The following is a 25,680-nucleotide window of genomic DNA, read 5'->3' as shown; positions in this document are numbered from 1 at the left end:
TATTCTGTCTCCCTGACTGACAGGATGAACAGCACAGCCAGAAATGTATAGTGTGTCATTTCAGCTGGCAATTTGAAAGGCTCAGGGCTGCATTTCCTGCCCTGTTCTGAAGACTTCCTGCAGACGCTTTGGGAACTACTGGATGCGAAGCCCTTATGCTCCTTCACTTACTCCTGGCATAGGATACAGAAACAGTTCTTAAGTGTTACCAATCTTCCACTTCCCCATTGCAAAGGCTGTAGGTTCTTGTCCCCTGTGTATCAGTAGCTCCTATTCTGCTCCATTTTCTGCCACACTATTTCCCTTGGATATCCTGTCTTCCTCCACCTGCACCCAGGCTCACTCTCAGCTTTCTCCTCCCGAGCTCCCAATCCTTTTCACTCATTTCCTCTCACCCAAGCCAAATTTGCACTCTGTATTACCACCTTCCAGGCTTCTTCCTACCCTCAGACCCTCACTCTTTCTGTGCTTCACTCCTTTACCACCTGCTCTTACAGCTCTGTCCATCCCATCCAATTGCCCTACTCCGGATCCAGTCCCAGCTGGCTGTTTCTTTTCCTTGCACTAAACTTTCTGCTCCTGTCTCTCCCTGTCCTGTCCTTCCACACTGTCTCCCTCTTGCAGCCAGATGTTCACCTTCCACTCCTCCAGACACCCCCTTAGGTGAGGTTCCCCACCACCGGCCACCTGAGGTGAGTTTAGCAGCTCATGTTGCTGGCAGAAGCAATCCCATCTCTGCTTCTAGCCTCCACCTGGGTGCTCCTGCCTCTTCCCTTGTGCTGGTGTTGGCTTTGCCTGACCCCACAAGCTGAAGAAAACCTACATGAGAGAAAAAGGATAGCTCTCTGCTGGCTTTCTGAGAGCTCAGACAAGTGCCAGAGCTGGTGCCAGAGGAAGAAGTAGACACAAGGATAGGGTGGGGAAGGACTTCTTGCCCCTTTCTGAAGCTTCTAGTCTTTAGATCAGCTCTAACATCCTGTGAAACCTCACATAAGAGAATCCAAAGCCTCTATCCTCCCTTTCTATTGACATATTGCCACATAACTCAATGTGAGAAAGCAAGTTTCAGTCTGCACACATCTTTCAGGCAGAGCAGAGAGCTGGGCTCATGGGTGCTCAGACTCTTCTCCAGAGAGGTTATTCCCCATTATGTGCCTCGCTCGGGTACTCTGAGAGTGCCTTCCTCACTGGTTACACAGGAGGCTTAGGGAGTTCACATGAAATACAGATATCTGGTATGAAAGAGAGGGATAAATATCCCTCCTTTTACTCAATTCTGGTGCTTTCTACTGATTCACTGTGTCTGGTTCAACTCCAGACTCTGTCAGAGGATCTTTCTGCAATGGTAAGCATATCCAACAGCTCCAGTGGATTGATTGTAACAGCTTTGAATAACATCTTCCTTCTTTAATTTTTTCCCCAAATACACAAGAATATATAAAATATACAGTAAGATTTCCTTCATCTCAAGGTTTGGCTGGCTTGCTTATTTAGATTATAAATTCTTCAGGGCAAAACCTGTCTCTTACACTGTGTGTGTACATTACCAGAAACAGGCATGCAGCAAATGAAGCAGGCAGATGGTTCTGGAATAGTTCTGTTGGAGCATCTGGCTGATTTTCTGGAACAGCATCACATTCAAATGGTAAACTCACCCGTGAAAACTCACATTAAAAGAACATTACTAGGTCTGTTGCTATATTAGCAACAGTCATTTGTGGCCTGGGGCAGGTCTCCACCATAAAAAACACCAGCAGTAAAAGTGGCTGAGTGGAGGAATAAATTTTTGCCATTAAAATATTCCTTCATTTTGAACCCCTAGAGAGACAAATTACTGGGACTAAGCACTCTTGAGCACTTCGGGGAATTAAAATAATAGGAAGACTCTAGGGAGAACTGGGGCTTGTTAATTTTTTTTTATTTTTTTTTTTGTTCCTTGACTTCTTGAGGTATTCATAAATTGCCTGCAAACAAGTAAAAACTTACAGGAAAGGGTTTTTCACCATGCCAGCTCCAAATGGTTGTGGAATTATATTGTTTTTCCAGGCTGCCTTTCCAATATCCCTGCAGGAAGTTGACTCAGGGCTTGACTCTGGCCTCAGATGCACGCACAGCAGTAGCAGGAATCCTCACTGCAACCAGGTGAGAAGTCCTGGTGGACACCATAACTTTATGGACAAGTCCACAGATCAAGATAAACTAACTAGCTCCTTAGCAGAGAACCAGACCTGAAGCATCCTTGGCCCCTTTTCTTCTGGTCAGCATGCCATCTTCACAGTTCCTTATCTCAGACTTGTCCTGTTACACTTCCTTTCCAGTTAATCTAATAAGCACAAACTCATGTCCTGTTTTTGATGATGATTCCTCACTTTACGCTATCACCCCGGGCCTGTAAACTGTAATCTCACCCACCAGCACTGTGGATCTTCTCAGTTGCCATTTATTCCTTGCAGCCATCCTCATCTTCTATGTACACACTCAGTACCTTGGCTGTCCTTCCCTAGCCCATGCCTTCCAGGTGGTGGTGGAGTATAATCAGAGGGCTGAAGCAGCTAACAACCTTACTGTACCCTCTGTCTCCAACAGAGAGAGATGTTCCCCCCACATCCAAGACAAGTGACTGAGTTATGAAGGGTCTCTTGGATCACTGGAGTTCTCAAACCAAGATGTTGAGACCTGCAGGTAGGGAGAAGTTCATATCTATCAAATTCTTTCCATAATACCCATCTTATCTTTGAGCTTACAGAAGTCAGATCAATACTATCCCTTTGAAACAGGTACCATTTTTAATCTGAGTTTATAAAGGTCTTCATGGAATTTTGCCCTCTCAGTGGAGCTCCCAGGCACTTTCGCAATGTTAGTAGGTAATGAATGAGACTTCAAGTGTGCTGACATTAGTGAAGAACTCATCTAGGGAAGCTCAATTATGTTTTTCATTTGTACCTTCATGGAAGTAGCTTCAAAAAACCATTCAAAAGAGATGTCAGAAACTGTCTCATGTACCTTCCAAATCCCCCAACCAAGAAGCCTTTGACCATGGATGATAACCTACAATTCTTCCAGTGTAAATGCTTCATGGAACCTTATGGAAATTGGAGTGTCCCTGAAACTTTGAATTACAATATCCTCAGGGACTGACTGTCCACAGTGGGACTGTGTATGTATTTTGTTTAGCAAACTGAGCATGAATGATATAAAGCACCACCAAGAAAACTGTCCATAATGACAATACAGGAACTTATGACATTTTCCCTCTGGTTTCATGCTCATAAATCTGCTATGACCCTGCAATTGATGGTGGTTACTGGGACATACTCAAGTTTTTATCCAGAATATTTAATTCAGAAGTCCTTGTACGAGGGAATGTGATCAAAATGGAGCTATCAAGAAAAGCTGTCATCCAAATATTATTTTTATAGAGAGCTTTGAGAGAAAGGTCACATTGTTATTTTCTTGCACTATGGAACAGTTTCTATTATTACAGATTCCAAATGCTTGGAATCGTTGTCATTTATGATCTAAGTCAAATTCAAGTCCTGGTTTGTACCCATTACCAAAAGCTACTCTAGGTTTTCTCTCCTCATTTCACAAACATTTGTAAATACTTGCTTCACACTTGAAAAGAGAGAGGTTGCCTTACCAAAATGTATTCTTCTTTTCTTCCATAGTGGTAAACACAGAGGTTTAGGAAAATACTCTTTTAATAAAGAAGACACATTTTCTTTGAGAAATTTCAGGGGCTAAATTAGAAATATAAGTTTACTACTCAGTAGTGAATGGCAATAAGAGATTTTTTATATCTGCACTTTCAAAAAAGACATTAGTTCTTTTGGTCCTGGAGCTTCTTCCTCACATAGCACTCTAACTAACTGAAAGTTTAACATATACTTTTTATTGAATCCCCATGGTCCCCATCCTTTCAAAAAAAAAAAAAAAAGGTCATATCCTGCTTCTAACTATGCTGCTGTGAGTTCAGTTACACACTCCTGAAAGTAAATGAAATTTTCCTGGGATTACACTGGAGAAAATGAGAGGAGAATCTGTTTCAGGATCTCTGCAGAGCTGCCAGGTTAGTTGAAATACCAAGTCTGTCCCTTGGAGATATTTCAAATGATGAATGCATATTAAGCTGTGGGCATTGGAAGGACTGGAGTAATGGAATGGTTTGCAAGGGGTGGGGGGGTCACATCAGCACCTGGAGCTCCCCTGTGGTGGCACATCCCTTGGTGCAGTGATCCCATAGGGAAAACATGCTAGGAGCTGGTACTGGAGAAGGACTGCTCAGTGTTCAGTAGGAAGGAAGACCGGTTGGACAAAAAAGGAGCCTGTTAAGATGTGGTAAAGATGTTAAGATCTGGTAAAGAAAATGATCTAAGGTGTGCTCCAATTAGGACAAGTAAGGACAAATACCACCTTAAACTGTGACTAAGCACAGTTCTTGGGTTATTGAAAAAGAGTGTAGAGACATGAAAAAGGAGAAGGTGATCCCATCCTCAAAGCAATTCTTAAAGAACCAGGACTAACAAGGCCCTGAGTTTTCCACAAGCAAACGCTCTTTTGGGTTGTGTCTACATTGATGTATCGAGAGCCTTAAAAATATGGACCACTGGTTGTTCATGTAAAGTGGGGGGTGAAGCTCTCACGATCCCTTGTGCTATCCTTGCCTCCAAAGCCAAGACTAAATAGGACACATGCCCACACGTAGCAGATGGAGTGGCCTTGCTCTCTTAGTGTTCCTGTTCTCATGAGCTCAGCCTTCTATTCTCCCTTCCCTTGAGCAAATGAAGTTGAATAAAAACAATTGGAGAAAAATTCAACTTGAAATCCTGAGTTTAATTTGGCTTTAGGTCAAAACCAGAAGGGGATGAATAATATTTTATTTAGTAGATACAAGCTTTTTTTGTTGTTGTTGTTGTGTTTTTTTTTTTTTCCTTGGGTCTTTTTGTTTTGTTTTTATTTTTTTACTTCCTCACAGAAAAGTAATAGATCTTATTCAACAAATATAATAGCTGATCAAAAACTTTGAAAATGTGTGAGGAATTTCTTGGACATTTCTTAAAAACATCAAGTCTTCAGTTAAAAAATCTTAAGTCTTACTTCAGAAGCATCTCTCACTGACTAGACTACATTCCTTCAAAAGGGTAAAGTTAGACTTCTATCCAGGTCCAGTTACAGATTTTCAGCTGAGGCTCCATAGAAGTATCACAAACCTGATTAAACCTGTATAGAATTTGGAGCTTCTAAGTATTTTCTGAACAAAGAGAGTGTTGAATTTCTATGAGTTTTTTCATGACTATGTGTATGTTGCATTCAGATAGACAACAGAAAGGAATCTTTCCAATAACAATGGAGAATAAAGGAGAGAGGCAAACAAACCCTTCATTCAGATCAACCTTCCAGGAAACCAAGATGATTTCCATCATTTTTATGACTTTTCCCTAGAGGCAAAAGACATCTAATTAGCAAATCCCTCTGTAAGTTTGTTTCAATTGACACAAAGGGAATGTGACAAGCAGAGAAATTATAAGCCTTACATTTCCAGTTAACCAGTTTGGACTGATAAAACCAAGCTCAGATGGTTTTTGGGGATCTTAAAGCTTGGGGAGCAAAAAATCGAGAGGGAGAGCTAGTTCTGCTAAAAATCTGAACTTACAGTGTTCCAGTCAGTGATTTCTGATGGCAGTGTCACAGCAGTCCTTTGTGAATGTGTCCTCACATTACCAGCTACAAAGCATTGCAGTGAGTTGTGACACGGTCCTATAGTGATCTGAGGAGGAGTTGAATGATACCAAGCAAAATCAAATCTTGATTCCTCAAGCAGAAATAGAGCATGAGTAAAATAAATATTAATCATGAAGTTAATTAGTAAATGCTGGTAATTAATCATGCATTACTTTTAATGATGTGTAGAAATACTCAGAGGTGGGAGATGATCCTTCAGAAAAGCAGGCTGTGCAGTCTAAATGAGGTAATGTCCCCATTGCTAAAATCAGCAGCAGTCGACCCACAAGGTCGCTTTGACCTTTGTTGTCTTTACTGGAAGATAATACTAGCAGTGTCTCCTCCCCCTCCAATTTAATATCTAGATTTATGTGACAAGCAGACCCTGTCCAAGGGGTTGGTGGGTTCTTGCAGCAGTGCAGGCAGATGCTAAAGGGTCTACAGGACTCATAAATACTGCCAGGTAAACAGTTACATTCAAACCTTTTAAAATTCCCGTAATTCATGGACCAATTATATTTCTAAGTATTGTTCCAGCAACCACAAAATACTCTAATTGAGAGAGACATAACTGATGTTCTGAACTTCATCAGCACTTTGGAACAACTGGTAGGGATCTCTAAAAAAAAGCAGTTATCTCTCTAGAGCATAGAAAAACCAGCATCCTTACTGCAAAAGCCCTGTAATCTGTATCTAAAAAGCTTCCAAGCTTCTCAACTGTGCTGTGGGTCAGGTAGCCACATCTTGCAGAAACAGCTGTGGGAGGTGGCAGATGACAAGAAACATTGGAAAATTAGTTGGCAAAAAGAAATCTGTGATGATAGGCAAAATCCCTTCCTTGGTGTGATATCTAAAGTTAGGCACTCAGCAAAGTTCACTTAGGATAAGCTTCCTAAACCAAAGATCTTGTGGCCACACAGGTGAGAAATCCTGCTATATTCATGGTAAATCTTGCAAGTACTACTAGGGCCAAGTCCCATCTGGTTGGCTGGCCTCCCTGAGCAGCAGCCCAAGAGCAAGTAGGTAACATTAGCTCAAGCAGAGCTGCTCTCATGTTTTTATGCCTCTCCAGAATGTGACCCTACAATTTTTTTTCAGAAAAACAGTAGTGTTTGCAGAAGTCTTGCCTGTCTCCCCGTGATGACAGATTGCTGGAAGGTTCATGATGGCTGAATGAAGGAACTGTTAAAATTCATCTGTCTGCCAGTCTATTAAGAGAATGGGGAAATGCACCTAAGAAGAGACCACACAGTGGCTCAAGAAGAACAGCTTTCAGACACCTCCCATAAAACAGCAAAACAGTGTTTGCATCCTGCAAATGCTCATTCTACAGCATCTTTCAACAAAGCAATTTCTCACACCTGCCCAAAGGTTTCACCTGGTACCTCTTGCTAGGGTTGGGGTAAGTGGTGATTAGTTGCTCAGGAAATTTAAATGAGTTAAAAGGAGAAAGGTGTGCAGACATACAACTATATTTACTCTTTTTAAAGCATCAGCCTGTTCATCCAGTTTGGTGAAGAAACTCCAGCTTGCAAGGATTCATTCACAGTGCTGCTTTCTGGGAGTCCATGGAAAACTTAGGCTTTCATTTTTAAGTAGCTTCTTATAGCTTTTTTTCACATCTACAAATGATCTCCACACCTATACTGCAATTCCATATCTTCAAATATGCTGAAATGAAATCCCACCTAAACTACTCAGAGTTGCCTAAACATTCCAAGGTCAAATATGTTTTACTTGTTTTGCACCTGGTTTCCAGACTCTGAGGTACAGCAAGTTTGCACATTCTCACTTTGATTGGCAGGTTTGAAACTTGGGATCTGAGACCTGGGTGCACAGGGACTTGGCATAGCACAACTAAGCTAAAACAGCAGATCTTGTCAGGGTACTGTCTCATGATAACACAGTGGGAGCTGGCTACATGGAATATAATTGCAGACATATCTGTGGCAACCTGCTCCTTCATCTCTCAGCATGTATTTTATCCATAGAATATTCCCAAAAGTGTGATGGGTGTTTAGAAAGCTCACAGATAAATCTTAGTTTTTCTTGCCAAAGTGATAGCAAATGTGCAAACAGTATTTTTTGTCATATCAGTCAAAAGATATCTAAAAACAGAATTTCATAACCCTGCCTCCCTGAGAAAAATCATGGCATAAAAATTAACATTGTAAAGCACGTTATCTAAGATAATATAGGAATTCATTAAAATTTTGACTTTTGATACAGCCTAAATTTTTGTAAACCAGAAAATACACTTGCATCTGCCCTATTATCTCACCTTTCTGACAAGTACTTACATAACACATAGCAGTGACATATTCATTCCATTGCATGAAAAGTGTTATGAGCATGTACTTCTTGAAATTCTTCTACATGTGCATCCATGATACACCTGAATAGGTGCTAAATGTGCCATCACCAGCTCTGCAGAAGTGCATGCTGAGAGGGTCATTAAGTGCCACTAGGACACATCTCCTGCAGGCCAGGCTAGAAAAGCCTTTTTATTACTTGGACCAGAATGATTCTGTAACAAAGAAGGAGGAATTTGTCTTACCTGTCTGTGCTGCTGAGAGACCGGATACTGCAAACCTGAGATTTGCTGGCTTTGCTGCATTTTCTGAAGCATCATTTTTTGCTGCATTGCTAGGGTTACATTAGGTGGCCTCTGGAGAGACTGGTTTGGGAGAGGCTGAGCAGTTTGTGGCTGCGGCTGTTGTTGCTGCTGTTGCTGTGGCTGCTGCACGGGAGCTGAACCCTGTGCCTGCTGGGTGTAGTGCAGAAGGGCAGGCTTGTTTTGGGAACCCAAAACCGAAGGCATCTGCTGGTTTGTTTGCTCTGAGTTAAAGTGAAACAAAGGCTTTGTGTTGCCATGATGCTGCTCTAGAGGTGGCTGAGCACTGTTGATAAAGTTTCTGTTGAGGTCCTGAGGCTTCTGTTGCATGATTATGTCCATGGGATTGCTCTGGGGAGTGGTTGGTTTATAAACATAGTTGTTCATCCCTTTTGTCTGGTTTCCATTCACTGGCACCCCAAGCATTGCTGAGCTCTGTGGGCTGAACTGCTGCTGGCGAAAAGAGGGACTGGGGATTTTCTCTTGCACGAAGGGTCCAGGGGAAGGTCCTGATGGAGACAGAGTGGACCAGTTGGCTGTCTGGTTCTGCTGCTGCTGTTGCTGCTGAATCAAGGCATGCTGCTGCCGATTGGCTGCGATCTGTTTGAGCTGCTGTGCATGAGACACATCTGGCCAGTTAGGCAATGGCCGAGTGGACGCAGAAGAAACCTGCGACACCTGTGTTTGAGGCACCGAGGGGATGGGTGAAGAGGCAGACATGGCAGTGGAAGCCATGGTGAAGGCTGGACCTGTAGAAGAAGGCCTCATCTGTGGGGAGCCCACAGGAGCCTGATTCATGCCTGCTGCATACTCACTTTTTATCACCATCTTATCCATCTGCAGAGATCTCACAGGGCCCCTCTGGTTCTGCTGCCCAAGGTCAATGTTGAATGGCTCATCTTGCTTTATCGTGGCATTTATCATATTCTCTAGCTCGACATCACTCATTGGTGGCACCGATATGTTAGTCAGTTCATTAAACAATTCCTGAAGCTCAAGATCCATCATTTGGTCCCATGAGTCTTCCCCATATCTGTTAGGAAACATGTTCTCATGGGATGTCTGGCCATCTAAGTGTTTGCTGCAGGACATGGTTTCTCCTGGTTCTTTCTTTACCTCTTTCAAAGTCATATTGAACATGTCATTCCCACTAGCATGGGTATTGTTTGCTAGGCTGCTGGCCTTTCTTTGTGTTCCTTGCCCCACAGTCATAGTTCCTGACATTGACTGGCTTTGGCAATTGTTAACATGTTGTCCACCTTGTCCCACTGGGATATTGTCACCCACTCTTATCCTCTTAATGTCAAGGAAAGAGCTCTCTGAAACACCATTGGGTCTTTTGTTGACAGGTGACAGATTTACCACCAACTTTCTCTTCAAGGAGCCTTGAAGCTGAAAGAAGCAGAGACAAAAAAAAAAAATTAGATGAATAACGAAGAAATATTGTAATTGCTTGAAAGGCAACAGGCAGGTCAGCATTGCTTAGTTCAGAAAGCTCCTCTGGGTTTTTTTTGTCAATGAAGTTGTGCAGAACTGTAAGCAAATAGGCTTTAAGTGGTGAACCTCCCTGCCATCTCCACCCTTGCCATCAGCATTTTTTGAGCACTGCTGCCTCTTGTTCATCACAGACCCACCCCTCCCCTCACAGGGGTGATGAGGGAGGGAGGTAGTCAGAACTGTAGTTGGTAAAGCCCCTTTGCTCCACATCTACTCTAATCTAGCTGTGACAGACAGATCTAAAGTATTTTAGACAACAGAGACAAATGCAGTCATGAAATCTGCCCTTGTGCCTATATGGTGGTGCAGGTTTTCATTCTCCCAATTTTGGCATATGATCAAAAAAGCCATTTTTGACACCTGTAGAGTCCAAAAGTCCTTGAACACATTATAACGACACACACAAGATCAAGGCATCCTTGGCTCATGTAGGTTTACACTGGCCAGAGATGTGTATAATTAAAAATGCTAGATATTAACTTGTTGAAAACTGAGGATGAATCCACTGGAGCTATGTCAGGTTATGTCAGCCAAGGGTCTGGCCCCTGATGTTCTTACTGCCAGATTATTTCCCAAAGATGTATGTTAATACATTAAGTCCTTATTGTTTATGTCCTGAAACATCTCTTATAAAACATACAGTCCATTCAACACTGCTCTGAGAGTTGTAACTCTGTTTTCTTTTCCTTGAATATTTACAGTGATACTTCCATTTGCTTGCCAGCCCTGTGGGCCTACTGAAGGAAAAGAGGTTCATGGCTCTGTCTGATAGTAGATCTGCCTGATCTACTCATCTGCTGTGGCTGTACACGCAAATTCCCACCCCGTGCACAGAAAACAGAGATGTCAGTCCCACGAGCTGAAAAGCCTGGACTTGGTACATATGCCCTCAGATAAGATGCAGATGCCCTCAAGAGGAGTTGCTTTGAACACAATTAATAAAAGAACAGATCACTTTAAAATAAGGGCAGCTGTCCTATATTTAGCCCTGTACATTTGATCTTAGAGGTCTTTTCCAACCTTAATTATTCTGTGATTCCATGACCAAAGGGGCACACAGCAAGCAGTGTGCACATGCAGCCCTTGCAGAGCCAGCACACATTGTCCCTGTTTCAGCCATGAGCAATGCCAGGAAAATAAGCAGTGAAACACAGCTCATCTTTTGCCTTTCTGCACTTGGGCAGAGGCACAATGACCCTGGAGGCATCAGGACAATGCCATCTAAGAAATACCTGTGTGTGCCAGTGGGAAAATAATGCCTGTACAAACTGTGATACCTTGGGAGGCTGCAATGGGCACAGAGAACTGAGAACTCTAATTTTCCAGTTAAGTGAGGAAGAATCATTTATGAGATCTTCCAGTCACATTATTTTCATCATGCTGTTTCATGTACAGAAGTCCATGGGCACACAATACTCTATTGTGGCCTCTATGCCCCTCAGTTTCAGGCGTAACTGTAGGTAAAAGCTCTTCCCAGATGTGAAAAATTTTATTCTGGTGTGAATATCAATTAATTGCTTGAAAATAATTTAACTGAGAAATATGTATTTCCTCCAAAACCACACATTCTTCCATTGCATCATCAGGTCACTGAGTTTAGCCCTTGAAAACAAAGTTTGTAACTTCTCTTTCTGACACTGAAAATCCCATTTCATACTTCAAGTTAACTTTCCAGCTTTTAAATCACAGATTCATGTTTTCATAGGGACAAACATGTTGATGCCTACTTGTATAAGTCTACAGACTGTGTGCATGCAAGAGTAACTAATTGTCACTAGGTGTCCTTCACTGGGGAGAGGTTTTGGTGGTCACTGCAAAGAGTACAGACTGTCTTGGACTAGCATGTTCCTTCTGACACATGAGTCACTGTACTTTCCTTTTGGAACAAAAAAAAAGGTAAGTTGCACTTCCTTTTACCATCATCTTTGCTGTCAGTGTGTTTATTAGAAACCATGCTCGTACACTCAAATTCATCTTCCTGGGAAATGGGGAAGTCCACAGGTCATCAGAATACATGACTTGGCAGCACATTTTGCTTTCAGATGTGTAGCTGACAGAAAGGCTGAACAGAGTACATCTGCATATGTATATGTTTTATGTGGTTAATACGACTTTCTGAGTTAATTTGGGTTTGCTTGACATTTTGAAGCAGAGGGAGCTGTTTAAAAAACTCCACATTTTCAGGGCACCTGCACCAAGCTTTCTGACACATGTAAAAATGCAGGTGTTACATTGTGCTGTGTGTAGTATCTGCTTTTCTCCTGCATTTGAAGTAGCTTCTAGCAGATAGCAGGGTGAGGTGGATGAGTTGGGAAGTGGTTTGCCCCACACAGTTCAGCAGCAGAGCCAGGCAGGTCTCCAGACAGATCCCTTAACAAAGCCCCCCCTCCCTTAGCATGGCCTGGAGGACTCCTGGTTTCATTACATCTGCCTACCCAAAAGGGGACTGTACATTTCTAAAGAACAGCAAGTGGTAACTCATTACATCTCCCCAAAACCTTGCACACATAACCCTTGGAATGCTGACAGCACCATCAGTCAATAGATGTCCACACCTTAAAGCAGAAATGAGAGCAAATGAGGCTGCAAAGGTGTTGGGAACTGAGGGGACTTCACTGAGGCTGCTACAAAGGTCCTGATTTCAACATCCCCCCATGTATTCAGGATCTGGAGGGAGAGAGCATGGGAAGGATGTGAGCAGCCCACAGGGATGAAGTCCCCTCTACCTCCTGCACTGAGCTATTACCGATTATATGTCAGGGAGGGGCTTCAGGGGACTGGTCTGTGTTTGCCTAGGAAGATGAGCAGCATCCATCACAATCCTCTCTGAACACTGCCTTTTGTGGGGCACTGCTGCCCCAGCATTATGCCTGGTTTGTTTTCAGAAGGGAAAGGACCAGGGTAACATCAGTGAAATATTTGCATTTTTCTAGCAATCATGTTTTTTGATTACTGACTAGAAGTCAGTACTCAAGCCATTTTTACTCAAATAAAGCACAGACTCTTTAGAAGGAAAAAATCCCAAAAAACCAAAACAAACCAAAAGCAACTTGCCAGATTTCAGGCTCCATCTCTTTCAATTTGCAAGCTAGGATTGATTTGGGTCAGTAAACATAAAGCAAAAGTTCCTATAACATACACAGGCACATTCCTCAGATCAAAGAGGCTTGTGATTACACATCTCAAACTGCTTGAACTGTGTAATACTGAAAGGGCCTGTGATGGGAAACGAGTGACATGACAGTAAGTGGGAGAAGAGGAAGCCTCCATGCCCAGCTCCATCCCACAGGTAGGTGGGCAGCACTGGATGAACCATCACGGAGCACAGGCATTTCCTGGCAGCATGTGTTACTGTGAGACCTTTTGCTGAGCAGGCTCTGGTGAGTCAGCGTGAGGTCATGCACTTACAGCAAGGCAGTGCTGCATGATTGATCTTCTGAAGTTAAAACTCAGCCGCTGGAGATCATTTCTGTGAGACAGCCCAGTGCTGTTCCTGGACAAAATGCTTGGGGACAGCAGAGGGCAAACTCTAGAGATTACTCGGTCTAAATGATACCGTGATGACTGGTGTGATACCCTGTCCTGTGCAGAGGGACATATATAATATTTATAAGTTTTATATTTAAAACTTTTTCAGAGTCTTAAAGAAATTTAAGAGAGGCAGCTTTTCTCTGACACCGGGTCAAATCAGCAGGAAATCCACTGAACTAATAATTAGGGATCATCAAATCCTGGTACCAAATAATTTCTCTTAGAAAAACAAAAAGGTTTTTGCCTCACCTATCTTTTGGGTGAATTTTTTTTTTCTAAATGTAAAACTAGAGGATTTTGCTGACTTTTTTTTTCTGGCTCATTTTTTCCCCCAGAAAATGGAAAAAAAAAGTTTTGGTTCAAAAGTACAACTTGTCAATGAGAAATTTTAGAGATTCTTTTCTCCAAAATATCCCATATTGAACAATATTTTTATCACATCATTGATGCAGTTCTGATATTACTCATGTGTATTCACTTTATGTATCTTTCCACAGGGTCTATCTGATATAGTCAAGAAAAGAATTGTCTGTGTCAGCAGGAAATAATACAGTCTATCAGGTTTCTCTTTCAATGAAAATCTTGGTTTTTTGTGCATTTCATACAGATTCTGCAGCTGGACTTCCTTTAGAAATTGCTCTTTATGTCATTTAACACCATGTAGGCAGGAGCACAGTGCTCGACAGAACTCCTAGACTAACCATCCAGCACCTTGAGTTTCACAGCTCTCAGGACAAGGAAAACACAAGCTGTCCCTCTGACTTGCCCAAGTAACTCCACAGTGCCTGCAGATCAAGCATTTGTACAGAGATGTAAGTACCATATCAGACTGTCATTTTGAAATGTTTATAGCTGGACATTTAAGACTGGGCCAAAACACCAAAATACCCCAAGGAAACTACAGAGAAAATACCACAGTTTAATAGCCTTAAGTCCCCACTAAGCCTTTTAGTGGAGGACATAAAAGGAAGAATCCTCCCACCTTTGTTCTCCCAACTCCCACAATTTCCTACAAAGTTTTGCAGTGCTCTTACATTGTGTGGTGGAACAACAGGGATGGAACTCCCAAGGTGCTACTGACTGAAACCCCACACTGTGAAGCAGGCAGTGTGGCAGTGTTAGCAGTTTCTGTGGAACGATACCTCTGATGATAGAAAAAGCAGCTCTGGAATTTGGGCTTTTAATGTAGAAGCAGCAAACAAATCCACCTTAAAACGTCCAATTTGGATTACCTAGACTTTCTCACAATATGTGCCGACTGCACTGGAAACAATGGCTACACTGTAAACAAAATACTCCACGTAGTTGGGGAAGCAAAAGGGTAAAGGAATTACAGGAAAAATATGAAAAATACTCAATGAAAACTGGGGGGAAAAACTCCTTTCAAAGGAGGAAAAGATGCTGAAAAATACTTATTGATGCAGTGAAAGCACCTTTGCATTGCAGGGCTGGACCTAGCAAGCCACCCTTGAGGCTTAGAGCCTGATTCTGAATGACATCAACTCTCAAGTTTAAAATAGTGGTTGGCAGTGTTTACTGCCAGCAGTATCACCTCCTGTGGTGTTCAGAGCTGTGCCAAGCTGGGGAGCACCTTTCCAGGCAGGGACCAGGGCACACCAGTGCAGAGCCTCCCTGTAGCAGGAATCTCCCAGCATGCAGGAGGACCAGATGCCTCTCTCCTTTTTTTCTTACCCCTTCAGCCAGCCAGGACAGTGGTGGTGACACACATCATGGCCAGCTTCGAAGCCACAGAGGCACCCTGGGGCTGACACAGGGATGACAAGGGACCATCTCTGAGATGCCATCTCTGGGGCCACCACAACAACTAATGCCACAATCACACAGGCACCCTCAAGGCCCATTTCTGACTACAGACTCAGTATTGAGGGTCTCCATTGCCACTATTTCTACACATCTGAAATCCGCTGGCTCTGATTGTTTCCCTTCCTTCCCACACCCAGGAGAATCATATTCACCCTGATGTCACTCCTGAAAATCTGAGAAGTGTGATCCTCTTCTGAGAACCTCCTCCCAGCCCTTCTGCTCTTCACTTTCTCTGCACTGCTCAAGTACATTTATTTTTAATCTTTTGTCTTCAGCTGCAGCATCTACCTGACATGGCTGAGGATGCAAGCATGAGAGTAGTCTTCAGAGAGATTTTAGCAGTCTGAGTTTACAAAGTCCAATCTGCTGGATGATACTGATCTGGTAAACACCATTAAATTTTTTTGTGCAGGACTGAGTGACAGAGTGGAGGCCTGAGCACTGTGCACAGTGGAGAGCAGCCCTGAGAGCTGGCGTGTTCTCACAGCACCATGGCTAGGACAAGGTGGCTCCTCCATGGGTGCAAAGAGCTGTGCAGGGGTAGCAGAAGCTGTTTCTTTCTCCAGTCAGGTTGCAGAGGCTCAGCTCCAGGTGTCCTTTGCCACCCACCCCGTGTTCATAAGAAGGGGACCAACTGTTCTCTCTGAGCCTGAGGAGGAGGAGGCACAGGTGCCTTCAGCCCCACACTGTTGGCGAGCACGGCATCTTGAGACAGCACTCTTGCACTCTGTCTCACTCCCCTCTTATTTAGCTAACGAGCTCCAGGGACACTTGGATGACCAGGGTTTACTGCTGTGAGAATTTTGCTCTACCCATCCCAAAGCTCCCCACTGCCCATGCCTGTCCTTCTGATCCAGGTGCCCACACAGGCCTCTTGCAGTGGTCTCTGACTCTGGCTGATCCTTAGATGTAAGCACCACTGGCAATAATAAAGCTGACTGAGAGGCAACACAATTTTCCTCCCTGTTTACTGTAATGTTTAGTGCCACTAAAACTGAATTTATAGTAACAAATAAGGATGTTGCTTGGCTGACAAGTATCCACTTAATTTTCATTAGCTGGGACAAGGCTGGAATAGCAATCAGTATGTTAGAAATCCCACAATTTACCTTTGCTTATGGAAAAATTATGTCTCTTGCCAACTGAACATACCAACCTAAAAATGCATCCATATTATTCACAGTGTACTGCCTAGAAACGTAATGTCAGGGCTTTGGTCCAGGTTGCTGAAGCACAATAATTATATTTTTTATGCAGATTTTACATCTGATGGATTATAAAATATCATGTCTAGTCACAGTCTTTTAGAAAAACAGGAACACAGAAAAACAATAGCATTTTAACTAGGTCAAGATTGCTAATCAGAGTGTAGCAGTCATTACTGTGTGCAAAACAAATACGCATAAAAGATCTGTATTTTTTTATCTTACAAGCTGTGTATCTGTCTTCTGGAGGAGTATTTTCTGCTCTTTCTTTCTTTCTTTCTTTCTCTTTTCCTTTTCAACCATGAATAAATTAACAATCACTTTGTGTGAAATCTACAGAAATTTATGTCAACGTTTATTACCATGAAATGTGGAACAAAGCATAATGCAACCTGAGCTTTGGGAAATAGGACTGCTTAACTGATCCTATCTTGATGAGAAGGAAATATCAAATGCATTATAAATGCTGACAGGATGATCAGGCATGTAAAAGAGGTCATCCAATACCACCCTCCACATTGTTTACCAGTTTCATAAGTCAGTTTAAGGTATTAAAAACACATACTGTCTTGCACAGGAAGCTCCTAATCCTTAAAAATGTGGCTGCTGTTATTTGATTTGCCTTTTAGAGATCAATAGCACAGCAGATTTCACCTAAGAAAGATGCTGAGAGCTGTTTGGTCCTGGTATTCTGCTCAGCGCTGTTTCCAAATTGTCACTCTATAGGCTCATTAGGGCACATATCCATGCCCACATGTGGCCTCTTATTACCTGTCTAAGCACCCATCCCCTCTGCAACATTCTGTTAGCAGAAGTTCAGTCGCTGGAGGAAGACAGCAGCTCTCCATCCAGACTTGGAAAATAAGGAAATATTTAAGACTGTTTCTGTCTTCCCACAAATCAATGCGTCACACAGGACCCTCAAGTCAACTGTTTGGCCTTGAGGTCTTCTTCAGGGTATGTTACAGTTCACAGGAGATACAGTCACCACTTGTCAATTGGAAAAGAAAGATCCCTTCAGCTTATTACCCAGTCATGCTTCTGGCATCAGACTCCATCAGCCAGGACAAGGAGGGCCCATGTCAATGAGAGCTGCCTTCCATCATGCATCAACTAATACACTTAATGAGCAACTGGCAAAATGGCTTCTTGTTAGAAGGAAGGAGTCCTGACCCTCTGCCAAAACTTTAGTGGAGAAGTGATGTTTAGGATCACATCCAGGCCTGGGTAAGAGGTCTCCTACCAGATTGCTGCACTTACTTGATCGTTGGGTTTGACCTGTATTAGCATCTTCCCCCTGGCTCTCACCCATCACGCATGGTCACCCCATTAAGGACATGAAGTAAGAACAGTACTTAAGAGCCTTTTTCAAAATCTTCAGCTTAAACATGCAGTGTTAGGACAGGCCAAATGCACCCCACTGAGATTTGGACCAATTTGAGCAAAACAGGCAAAAACTTCAAGGTTTTGGAGGGTTTTGAAACAACAATTAAAGAGCTCTTAAGATACTCCTATGAAGACAATGGAAAGGACAATAAAAGAGAAAATTATGAACGTTTATATATTATAAAGACTCTTAACTGCAGATTAACTGCAGATCAAGAGATTATTTAGCAAACTTGAGCAGCAATAAATTCAATCCCATTGAAATGATACACTTTCTCATCCAAAGTGGATAGAGTCTGAGGAACTGCATGAGAGATTCAGAGCTCATCAAGGTCTAAAGAGGGACTGAGCATTTGTTAGGAAATGGGAAGTCGCTGACTTATAAAAGGCAATGATGACATATTTAGAAGGGTATGAAAAACATTAAGCATCAAGGTTAAAACTAGTCTGTGGTTATTGGGGACTGGTGGTGCAGGAGAAAAAGAGGTCATGGGGTGAAGGGGTGATTTTTGTAGCCATGTGAAGATGATTGTGTATCTTCCCCAAATATATTTGTCATTGATATTGATGAGATGCCTCCAGGTTTAGTAAGAATACAAGTTCACAGCTCCTGTATTTCTAACACTTTAGGAGTGTGGAGGAATCTGCTGTCTTGGACTGGCACATGTTCAGTTGAATTTTTGTTATTTGGTCTTTCTTTAAGTACCATCTTGATGAGAAGGTTGAAAGAGTCCAAACCCATGAAAATGGCCAGAGAGAGTGATTGGAAAGGTTTGGAACCAAGGAATCACTCAGGAAGGAATGCTTCAGGAGCTGGAAAAGGTCAGTGTGAATAGAGGGGACCAGAGCAGTCCAGGGTAACAAAAAGACACCTATAAGCTAAAAGGAAACCCCAGCAATTCAGGTACTGAAAAGCTTAAAATATCATGCTTAAAAGGAACGTGAGAAATGACAAGCAGAGTGGAGAGGATGAATTTGCACAGGAGAATGAGAGGATGGTTGCACAAGTAGACAACTCAAATGCATGGAGATATCTCTGAAGAAAATGAAAATAAGTTTTCTAGTTTTCTCTCTGGTTAACAATGAGAATATTTTATAGTACAGACAATCCAGAAAAAAAAAAAAAAAAAGAAAAAGATTTGCATTGGCAAAATAGGTTGAAGGAGATTGCATCTAGGCAGGACTTTCAAACCTTTTCAGGGATGGGGTGATGCTGTTTGTACACTGCAGCCCTCAGGTCTGCCTTTGTCTTAAATTTAAATAAAAAAAAAAACACAAAAAAAAAAAAAAAAAAAGAAAAGGAAAAAAAAGAAAAAAAAAATATTTGCATTGGCAAAATAGGTTCAAGGAGATTGCATCTAGGCAGGACTTTCAAACCTTTTCAGGGATGGGGTGATGCTGTTTGTACACTGCAGCCCTCAGCCCTGCCTTTGTCTTGTCCCTAAGGCAAAGCCCAGCTGCTGAGCACCCACTATGGTTGTGCTTGGAGCAGCAATGCCAGTGACTGTCGGTGCTCTGGGTAGCTGCAAGCAGCAGCCGATCCCCACCAGCTGCGGCACAAAGTGACAAAGGGTCACCACAAAACTTGCAGGTATTTTTGGCCGCCATGATAATTTTTTGTGAAAGAGACATGAGTGGATTCATTACAACTGATGCTTTCTATATGGCTTACTTTCCTATGTGCACTGATCACTCATTGAGTGAACTCATACAAATAAAAATAGCACTGAAAAGTCAGTAGTTCTAGACCTCTCAAATATAACAGCCTATCTCAAAGTTGTATTTTCCTCCACAGCAGCCTTGAATCCGTTTCTAGAGTCAATTGTGATTGTTGATTTTGAAAATTTGAAATAAGAATAATTCCTTGTTTGGAAATGACTGAGTGGAATAAGATCCCCTTCCTGACACAACACGCTGTAACAAGGGGACACATGCCTACAAGAATGGACACAGGCACCACAGTCATCCCAATAAACAGCATTCCTTTGGCTATGCACAAGCTGAACTCTTCAACTGCTCTGCTGGCTTGGATAAAGGAGTCCAGGCCCCTGGAGTAAGTCCCCACCGAGAGTCATGCAGAAACCCTCTGCATGTGTACAGCTCCAATGCCATGTCCCTTAAACTTCATTTCTGCAGGCCACTAACACAGGAAAGAGTTCACTAGCTACTGTTTTATTTACCATGTTACTCACAGAAAGAAAATAGAAGTATTGTGGCAGAGGTGTTAGTGGAGAGTTTCCTAGAAGACCTTTGGGATCATAAAATGATGGAGTTGTGAAGGGACCTCTGGACATAGAATCAGAGAATCATAGAATGGCTTAGGTTGGAAGGGACCTTAGAGATCCCCTAATTTCAACTCCCCTGCCATGGGCAGGGACACCTTTCACTAGAGCACATTGTTCAGATCTCTACCCAACCTGGCCTTAAAAACTTTCAGGAATGGGGCACCCACAACTTCTTTCAGCAACCTGTCCCAGTGCCTCACCACCCTTGCAGTAAGGAATTTTTTTCTTAATTTCTAATGTAAATCCACTCTTTTTCAACTTGAAGCCATTCCCCCTTGTCTTGTCACTGCATGCTCTGCTTTCAGCAGAGCTACCAACAAAGTTACATCAGGTTGCTCAGGACATTGTCCAGGCAAGTGTTGACTGCTTCGAAGGATGAACACTCCACCACCTACCTGGGCTCCCTTCCAGCTCCCTTGTTTTTCTTTACCTCTAGTCAGCAATTTGTGTTCCTTCCTTCTCATCCTTTTGTTGTTCACTTCTACGATAGATCTGGTATGTAACTGGAAAATTTTGAACGTAGAACAAATGGAGGGAATGTATAAATTTGACTTGTCTCCAAGTTAATGACATATATGATGAGGGAGGAGGAGGAGGAGGAGATGAAAGCAATAAATGACAATGTACATGAGAAATGTCAGTCTCTGTTTTCTACAGAGATTCCTTCAGGGAAGGCATCAGATCAGTAGTTTTTAAATGACATAAACAATCAAAGGGTTGACTGAGCAAAGTGATGCTCCATCAGATGAATCTGAGTTGCTAAATAATGCTTTTGCTTAAGCCTGATCATTGAGATATAGAGGTCTTTAAATGGACTTTGTTTCTCTGTTCTTGATTATAAGATTCCATGACAAGGACTTTATATATTTTTTTTTAAAAATACTCTTCATGCATTTAGACACTGTCAAACACATTAATAATGAGCCCTATTTTCCAGCTAAATTTCAAAAGACACCAAAGCACATTCAGCACCTCTGAAAAGCAGACATCTCTTCAGGTACCAAAATATGGATGTCAGCATACTTTTGAAAATACTAGCCAGGATAAATATAATTTTCCATTTTTTAACTAATGTGAAACCTTTCACCTTTATGGTACCATTTAATGGGGACTAGAAATCATTACAGATGAAAGGCTGTATAGCAAGCTACTATATTTGAAACTCTGGAGGTAACAGACTGCTTCCTAGTGGACAAATGACCATATCAGTCTTGGAGCTAATTAGCTCCTTTTTCTCTTTGTATGCTTTTCTTTCCTTCATAATACTTAGCTAGAAAGCTCTGGGTCAAATGTGCTCAGAGGGCACTCACCAACTTTCCACTGTTAGGAAGAGCAACCAAAAACTCAGGGCTGTCAAAGCACTTCAGTGAAACTTTCCTTGCATATTACTTAGACTAGGCTGGCTTTGGTAGATACATATTTATTCTCATTTATGGTGCGGAAATAAGCATTTTATAGTCTATTAAAATATCTGAAAAAAGAATCAAAGTTATTTCTGTCTAGAAATAAAGCCTTTATTCTCACGCACTCTTCTGTCTGTGGTGGTCTGTACTCAGAAGAAGCCTTTGGGAAGGCCATGTAGTCATTTTTGGGATACAGACCAAATCAGAGAAGCCTCCAGGGCAGCTCTTGCTCTGGCAGGCACAGATGAGTTCAGTCCTTAAGTCATCCATCAGGTACATTTCACACACACTGTAAAATGCAGAGGTACATTTCCCAAGCAAAATTAAAATTCCAGGGACCCCCTAAATACTGACATGTGTCTGCATATATGGCCTTGTTTGTGAATCTGTACTGAAGTACACTGTACGACAGTGAGCCAAATCTGCTGCTGCTGTAAACAGATGCAGCTACACTGACCTGTATCAGTGCTTTATTAAGAACCAGCCCTGAAGCCTGAAATCTGGATTACGAACCAGCATTTACTGGAAGCGCGGATTGCAGCAGGAACTTTTGTTGGATGCCTATTGCAACAGATTCCTCACTCCTTTTTAAAGTGCCTCTAGTGTTGCAGGCTTTTACTGAGGGAATACAATGGAGCTGGCAGGAAAGCCATAGCTCTTCAGTATCTCAGAAAAGGAAAAGAAAAAAAAAGTTAAAAAAAAAAAAAAGTGCAGCAATCCTTAAGGATACTGCACTGCTAGGTAACTGGGACAATGAATTAACAAGGACTGACTTTTCCCTCCCTCTGTTTTCAAGGATAGTAAGTAACAAAATCTGGCAGGCTGAAAAGCCCCTGCTCAGAGGAGAGAGACAAAGAGGCAGGACTGAAATTCATCGTGTCAGTTTAAAAAGGCAGAGTTTTGCATTTACACAATATGCCCATTCTTGTTCTCTTTGACTCATGGAAAAATATTGAACATTGGACAAGAATGTAGGAATGTGTCTGGTGTCTGATCTGCACAAAAATCTAAATGCCGTTTGCATTCACATAAGAAATTAAGACTGGCTGTCCAGGCTCCATCAATGTGTAAAGAAAATAACAGTAGTGATAGCAATATCATTACAATAACAGCAGTAATACAAGTTTTAAAACTGGCTGTGTAACTAGCACAAATAGAGCACGAACCCAGGCGCTCCTGGCCCTCGTTCCCAAACACAGCTCAGCAGAGCTTTCTAGACCATTTGCCTGTCACAAGCATCACAAAGGCTCCTCTCCACCGACAGCATCTGAAACCACTGCTAGTTTTCCCAGTTAGCTTTTTATTGCTTTTTTTGCCTTTAGATGCTGTAATTGTTGCAGTGCCTATATTACCATCTATGGCAGACAGGCTGTGTGTCTGCCAGCTGTCAGGCAGCCTATTCATCTCCAGTTGCCTTTTGCCTACTTTCTGCAGCAGAAGAATTTCTCTTCACTGGATTTCATGTGCTGGAGTCCTGTTCCTGCTGCTTGTTTTGAAACCCAGGCTGGCTACAAGCCTGGGGAGCATGGGAGCCCGCAGCCCCAAAGAACCTGGGGTTCCTGTGTCACGTGCAGCTTGCCAGCCAGCCAGCTATGGCTCTGGGCCAGGGCAACATCATAAAATTGGCACTATGTGAGTGGGGGTTGCTGGCTGAACCCACTCATTTGCCTCTCTCATTGGGTCGAGGGAGAGGCAGCCAGTGGGGTCACCATGGCCTCCTCTAGGATACACCAAAACACCCTCCCTCTGCATGTCCCATGGCAGAGATGTGGAATCTGGCTACTCATCCTCTGCCTAGAACCCCCTCTTCTTTCCTCTCCTCATCTATCTAAATTATGAGGTCTGTGTGGAGGGAATATTGTACATGTAATGTCTGGCTGCTCCTGACCCAGGTGCTTCTGGAAATTCCCTCAGGTACCTGCCAACCTCATTAGGCACCAGTATATCTCTACTACTGTGGTATTTTACAATTTCACCAGGGCCTGATTTTTAAGTAAAGCTGTGCAGGAACACAGGATGGCCAGGTCTCCAGGCCATAAAGTCCAGACCCTATAATCATAGTCCTGTGCTATATCACCTTTTGCCTGAATAAATCATGTTCCTATTTAAAAGAGGCCCTGAAATCATAAGAGGCAATGCTTGTATCTAGTGGTTGTCTCTTTTTTCTCCCAGAAGTTTAGTTATCTGAAAATCCACAGACCTGCATATTTCCTGACCCACAGCATGAGCTAGTGACTCACTCATAGGAGGTGGAGAGAGGATGAACAGCTCTGCCAGACCTTGTGACAGGGGTAAAATAGATCATTCAGTTGCACGATGTTTGTCAAATTGGTGTGTTTATTTTAAATTTTCCTAGGTATGACCCAACTCATCACCTCCTCACCCAGGCTGTGAGAAACCACTTGAAATTTTGGTTAAAACTCTAAGGCTCAGTCTCATAGCTCATAATTATCAAACCCTGAGTCATGGGTTGCTCTTCCTACCATTACTGCTATATGAAATTGCCTACAGGAGAGAAATGGCACCTTAAAAACCCTCCCTCACACAGGCCAGCCAGGAAGCCCACGGCCAGAGGCATTTGCCCACCTCCTTGCTCCCCATGGAGCCTAGGTTTTAAGCTTCTGAATTTAACAGAAAGACTGCTGTAGACATCAGTGTGTCTTGGATCAGGCTCCAGCTACCCAAGAGAAAAGATGGGCTTTGCAGCCCATCCAGATGGTTAACAGCTTTACATACAACCACTGCCTTATTAAATCTACAGTAAATTAAATGAACACTTAAGACACTCAACTGAAAGTGCTATTGACTGCAGTAATTAAATTGAAATACCTAATTAACCACACCATAATAGGAAATGAATATATCATGAGGCACCACTCTGTAGTGACTGAGCCAATCAGATGCTGTCTACACCTTAATTTGTGCTGAAATAATTTCTAAAGGGCGTTTATGATTACTTAAAGATGTGTTTATATAGCACATGCATATATGTGTCTATATATATGTGTGCGTGTGTGTATATATGCACATACACACATACAGACACATTATATTATTATATTTAAGCATTCTGTCTGAGCTTTTAGCCTTACATTGGCAGAGACATTAATTCCAGGTCAGTCACCGTCCTCCAAGATAAACTCGCACATTATTAAAACATCTAAATCAGAAGGATTACAAATGTCCTGCAGCGGACTTCTTTTCCTTTATTAAGAACATTTACATGAAGGTGTCTGCAGTTTCAAAGCCATTTCAGACTGAGGCCAAAGTGAATGTTTGGGAAAAAAGGAAAAAAATAAGAAAAAAAGAAAGAGCCTTTTTTTCTCTCTGTTTAGCCTGTGCTGTCAGGTCTCTCTGCCTGCTGCTCTAACCACAGCCACCCTAAAGGAAAAGTTTACTTTTAATTAAGACATCTAAGTGCTAGGATTCTTAGGCTCTGAGCCTCTCTCCCTTTCCTCCCCCTCCTTTTTTCAGTCAGGAGTGGAAACTTTATCTCACCTACAAAGGCACACTTTGTGCAAATCTTGATAGAATGCAGTGATAAACCTTCACTCCAGAGGAGTATGGAAGGTTCTCAGCCATACCCTGTGACAGGCCCTCCCCAGAAATGTGGCAATTTTGGGGCTGCCTCAGCTCAGAGAGAACTTGGGCATGGCCACTCCACTCTCCTCTCCCAGAGATGTGCACAGCACCCTGGCTCTAGTTTTGCCTTTGTTTGGAGGGGAATTTGCTCCCCACAAATCATGAAACTGCAGCCTCACAATAGCAGTACTTGGAATGACAAAAGGTCAAACTGGGTTACAGTCACTCAACCCTACTGAGTTATTTGGGTAGTGGCAAGAGGAGTTATTTTTAATGACTTCATGTCTTGGTCTCATAGACAATAACCAGAGAGAGTCTATGAGCCTGCAAGTCTTAATCTTCAGCTCAGGAACCAACAAATCCCAGGAAAACAGCAATATGACGGGAGAAGGCACCTTCCAAATTTGGAGGTTTCAGCAGGGAACACATTTCCTTTCATTTCCTCAGTCATCCTACTCATCCTGGCATTGTCCATGGCATTTTCCCTGCCTTGTTCTGGGGTGGTGACCAGGTCCTGTTCCTGCCTGCTGCTCCTAATAGCTTCATTATTTTGATGCCCAATGGACAAAGCTGAGGCACGTGCCTCTCCCTGATGACACTGGACCCTGCATCCTTGTGGGACCACATTCAAA

At 42.6% G+C, this 25,680-nt stretch overlaps 1 protein-coding gene across 1 annotated transcript in view; it reads right to left on the bottom strand.

Moving 5' to 3' along the window:
- Window positions 1–25,680, bottom strand: part of MAML2 (mastermind like transcriptional coactivator 2) — a 210,278-nt gene that overhangs the window by 55,240 nt on the left and 129,358 nt on the right. Inside the window, exon 2 of the mRNA XM_039718525.1 lies at window positions 8,279–9,727. Coding sequence (XP_039574459.1) covers window positions 8,279–9,727 — 1,449 coding nt within the window. The remainder of the gene's footprint in view (window positions 1–8,278; window positions 9,728–25,680) is intronic.

This window comes from Passer montanus, unplaced genomic scaffold (assembly GCF_014805655.1).
Source record: "Passer montanus isolate IOZ18808 unplaced genomic scaffold, ASM1480565v1 scaffold4, whole genome shotgun sequence".
Taxonomy (NCBI): Eukaryota; Metazoa; Chordata; class Aves; order Passeriformes; family Passeridae; genus Passer; species Passer montanus.
The sequence above is the reverse complement of the archived record's forward strand: the minus strand, read 5'-3'. Positions and strand labels throughout refer to the sequence as shown.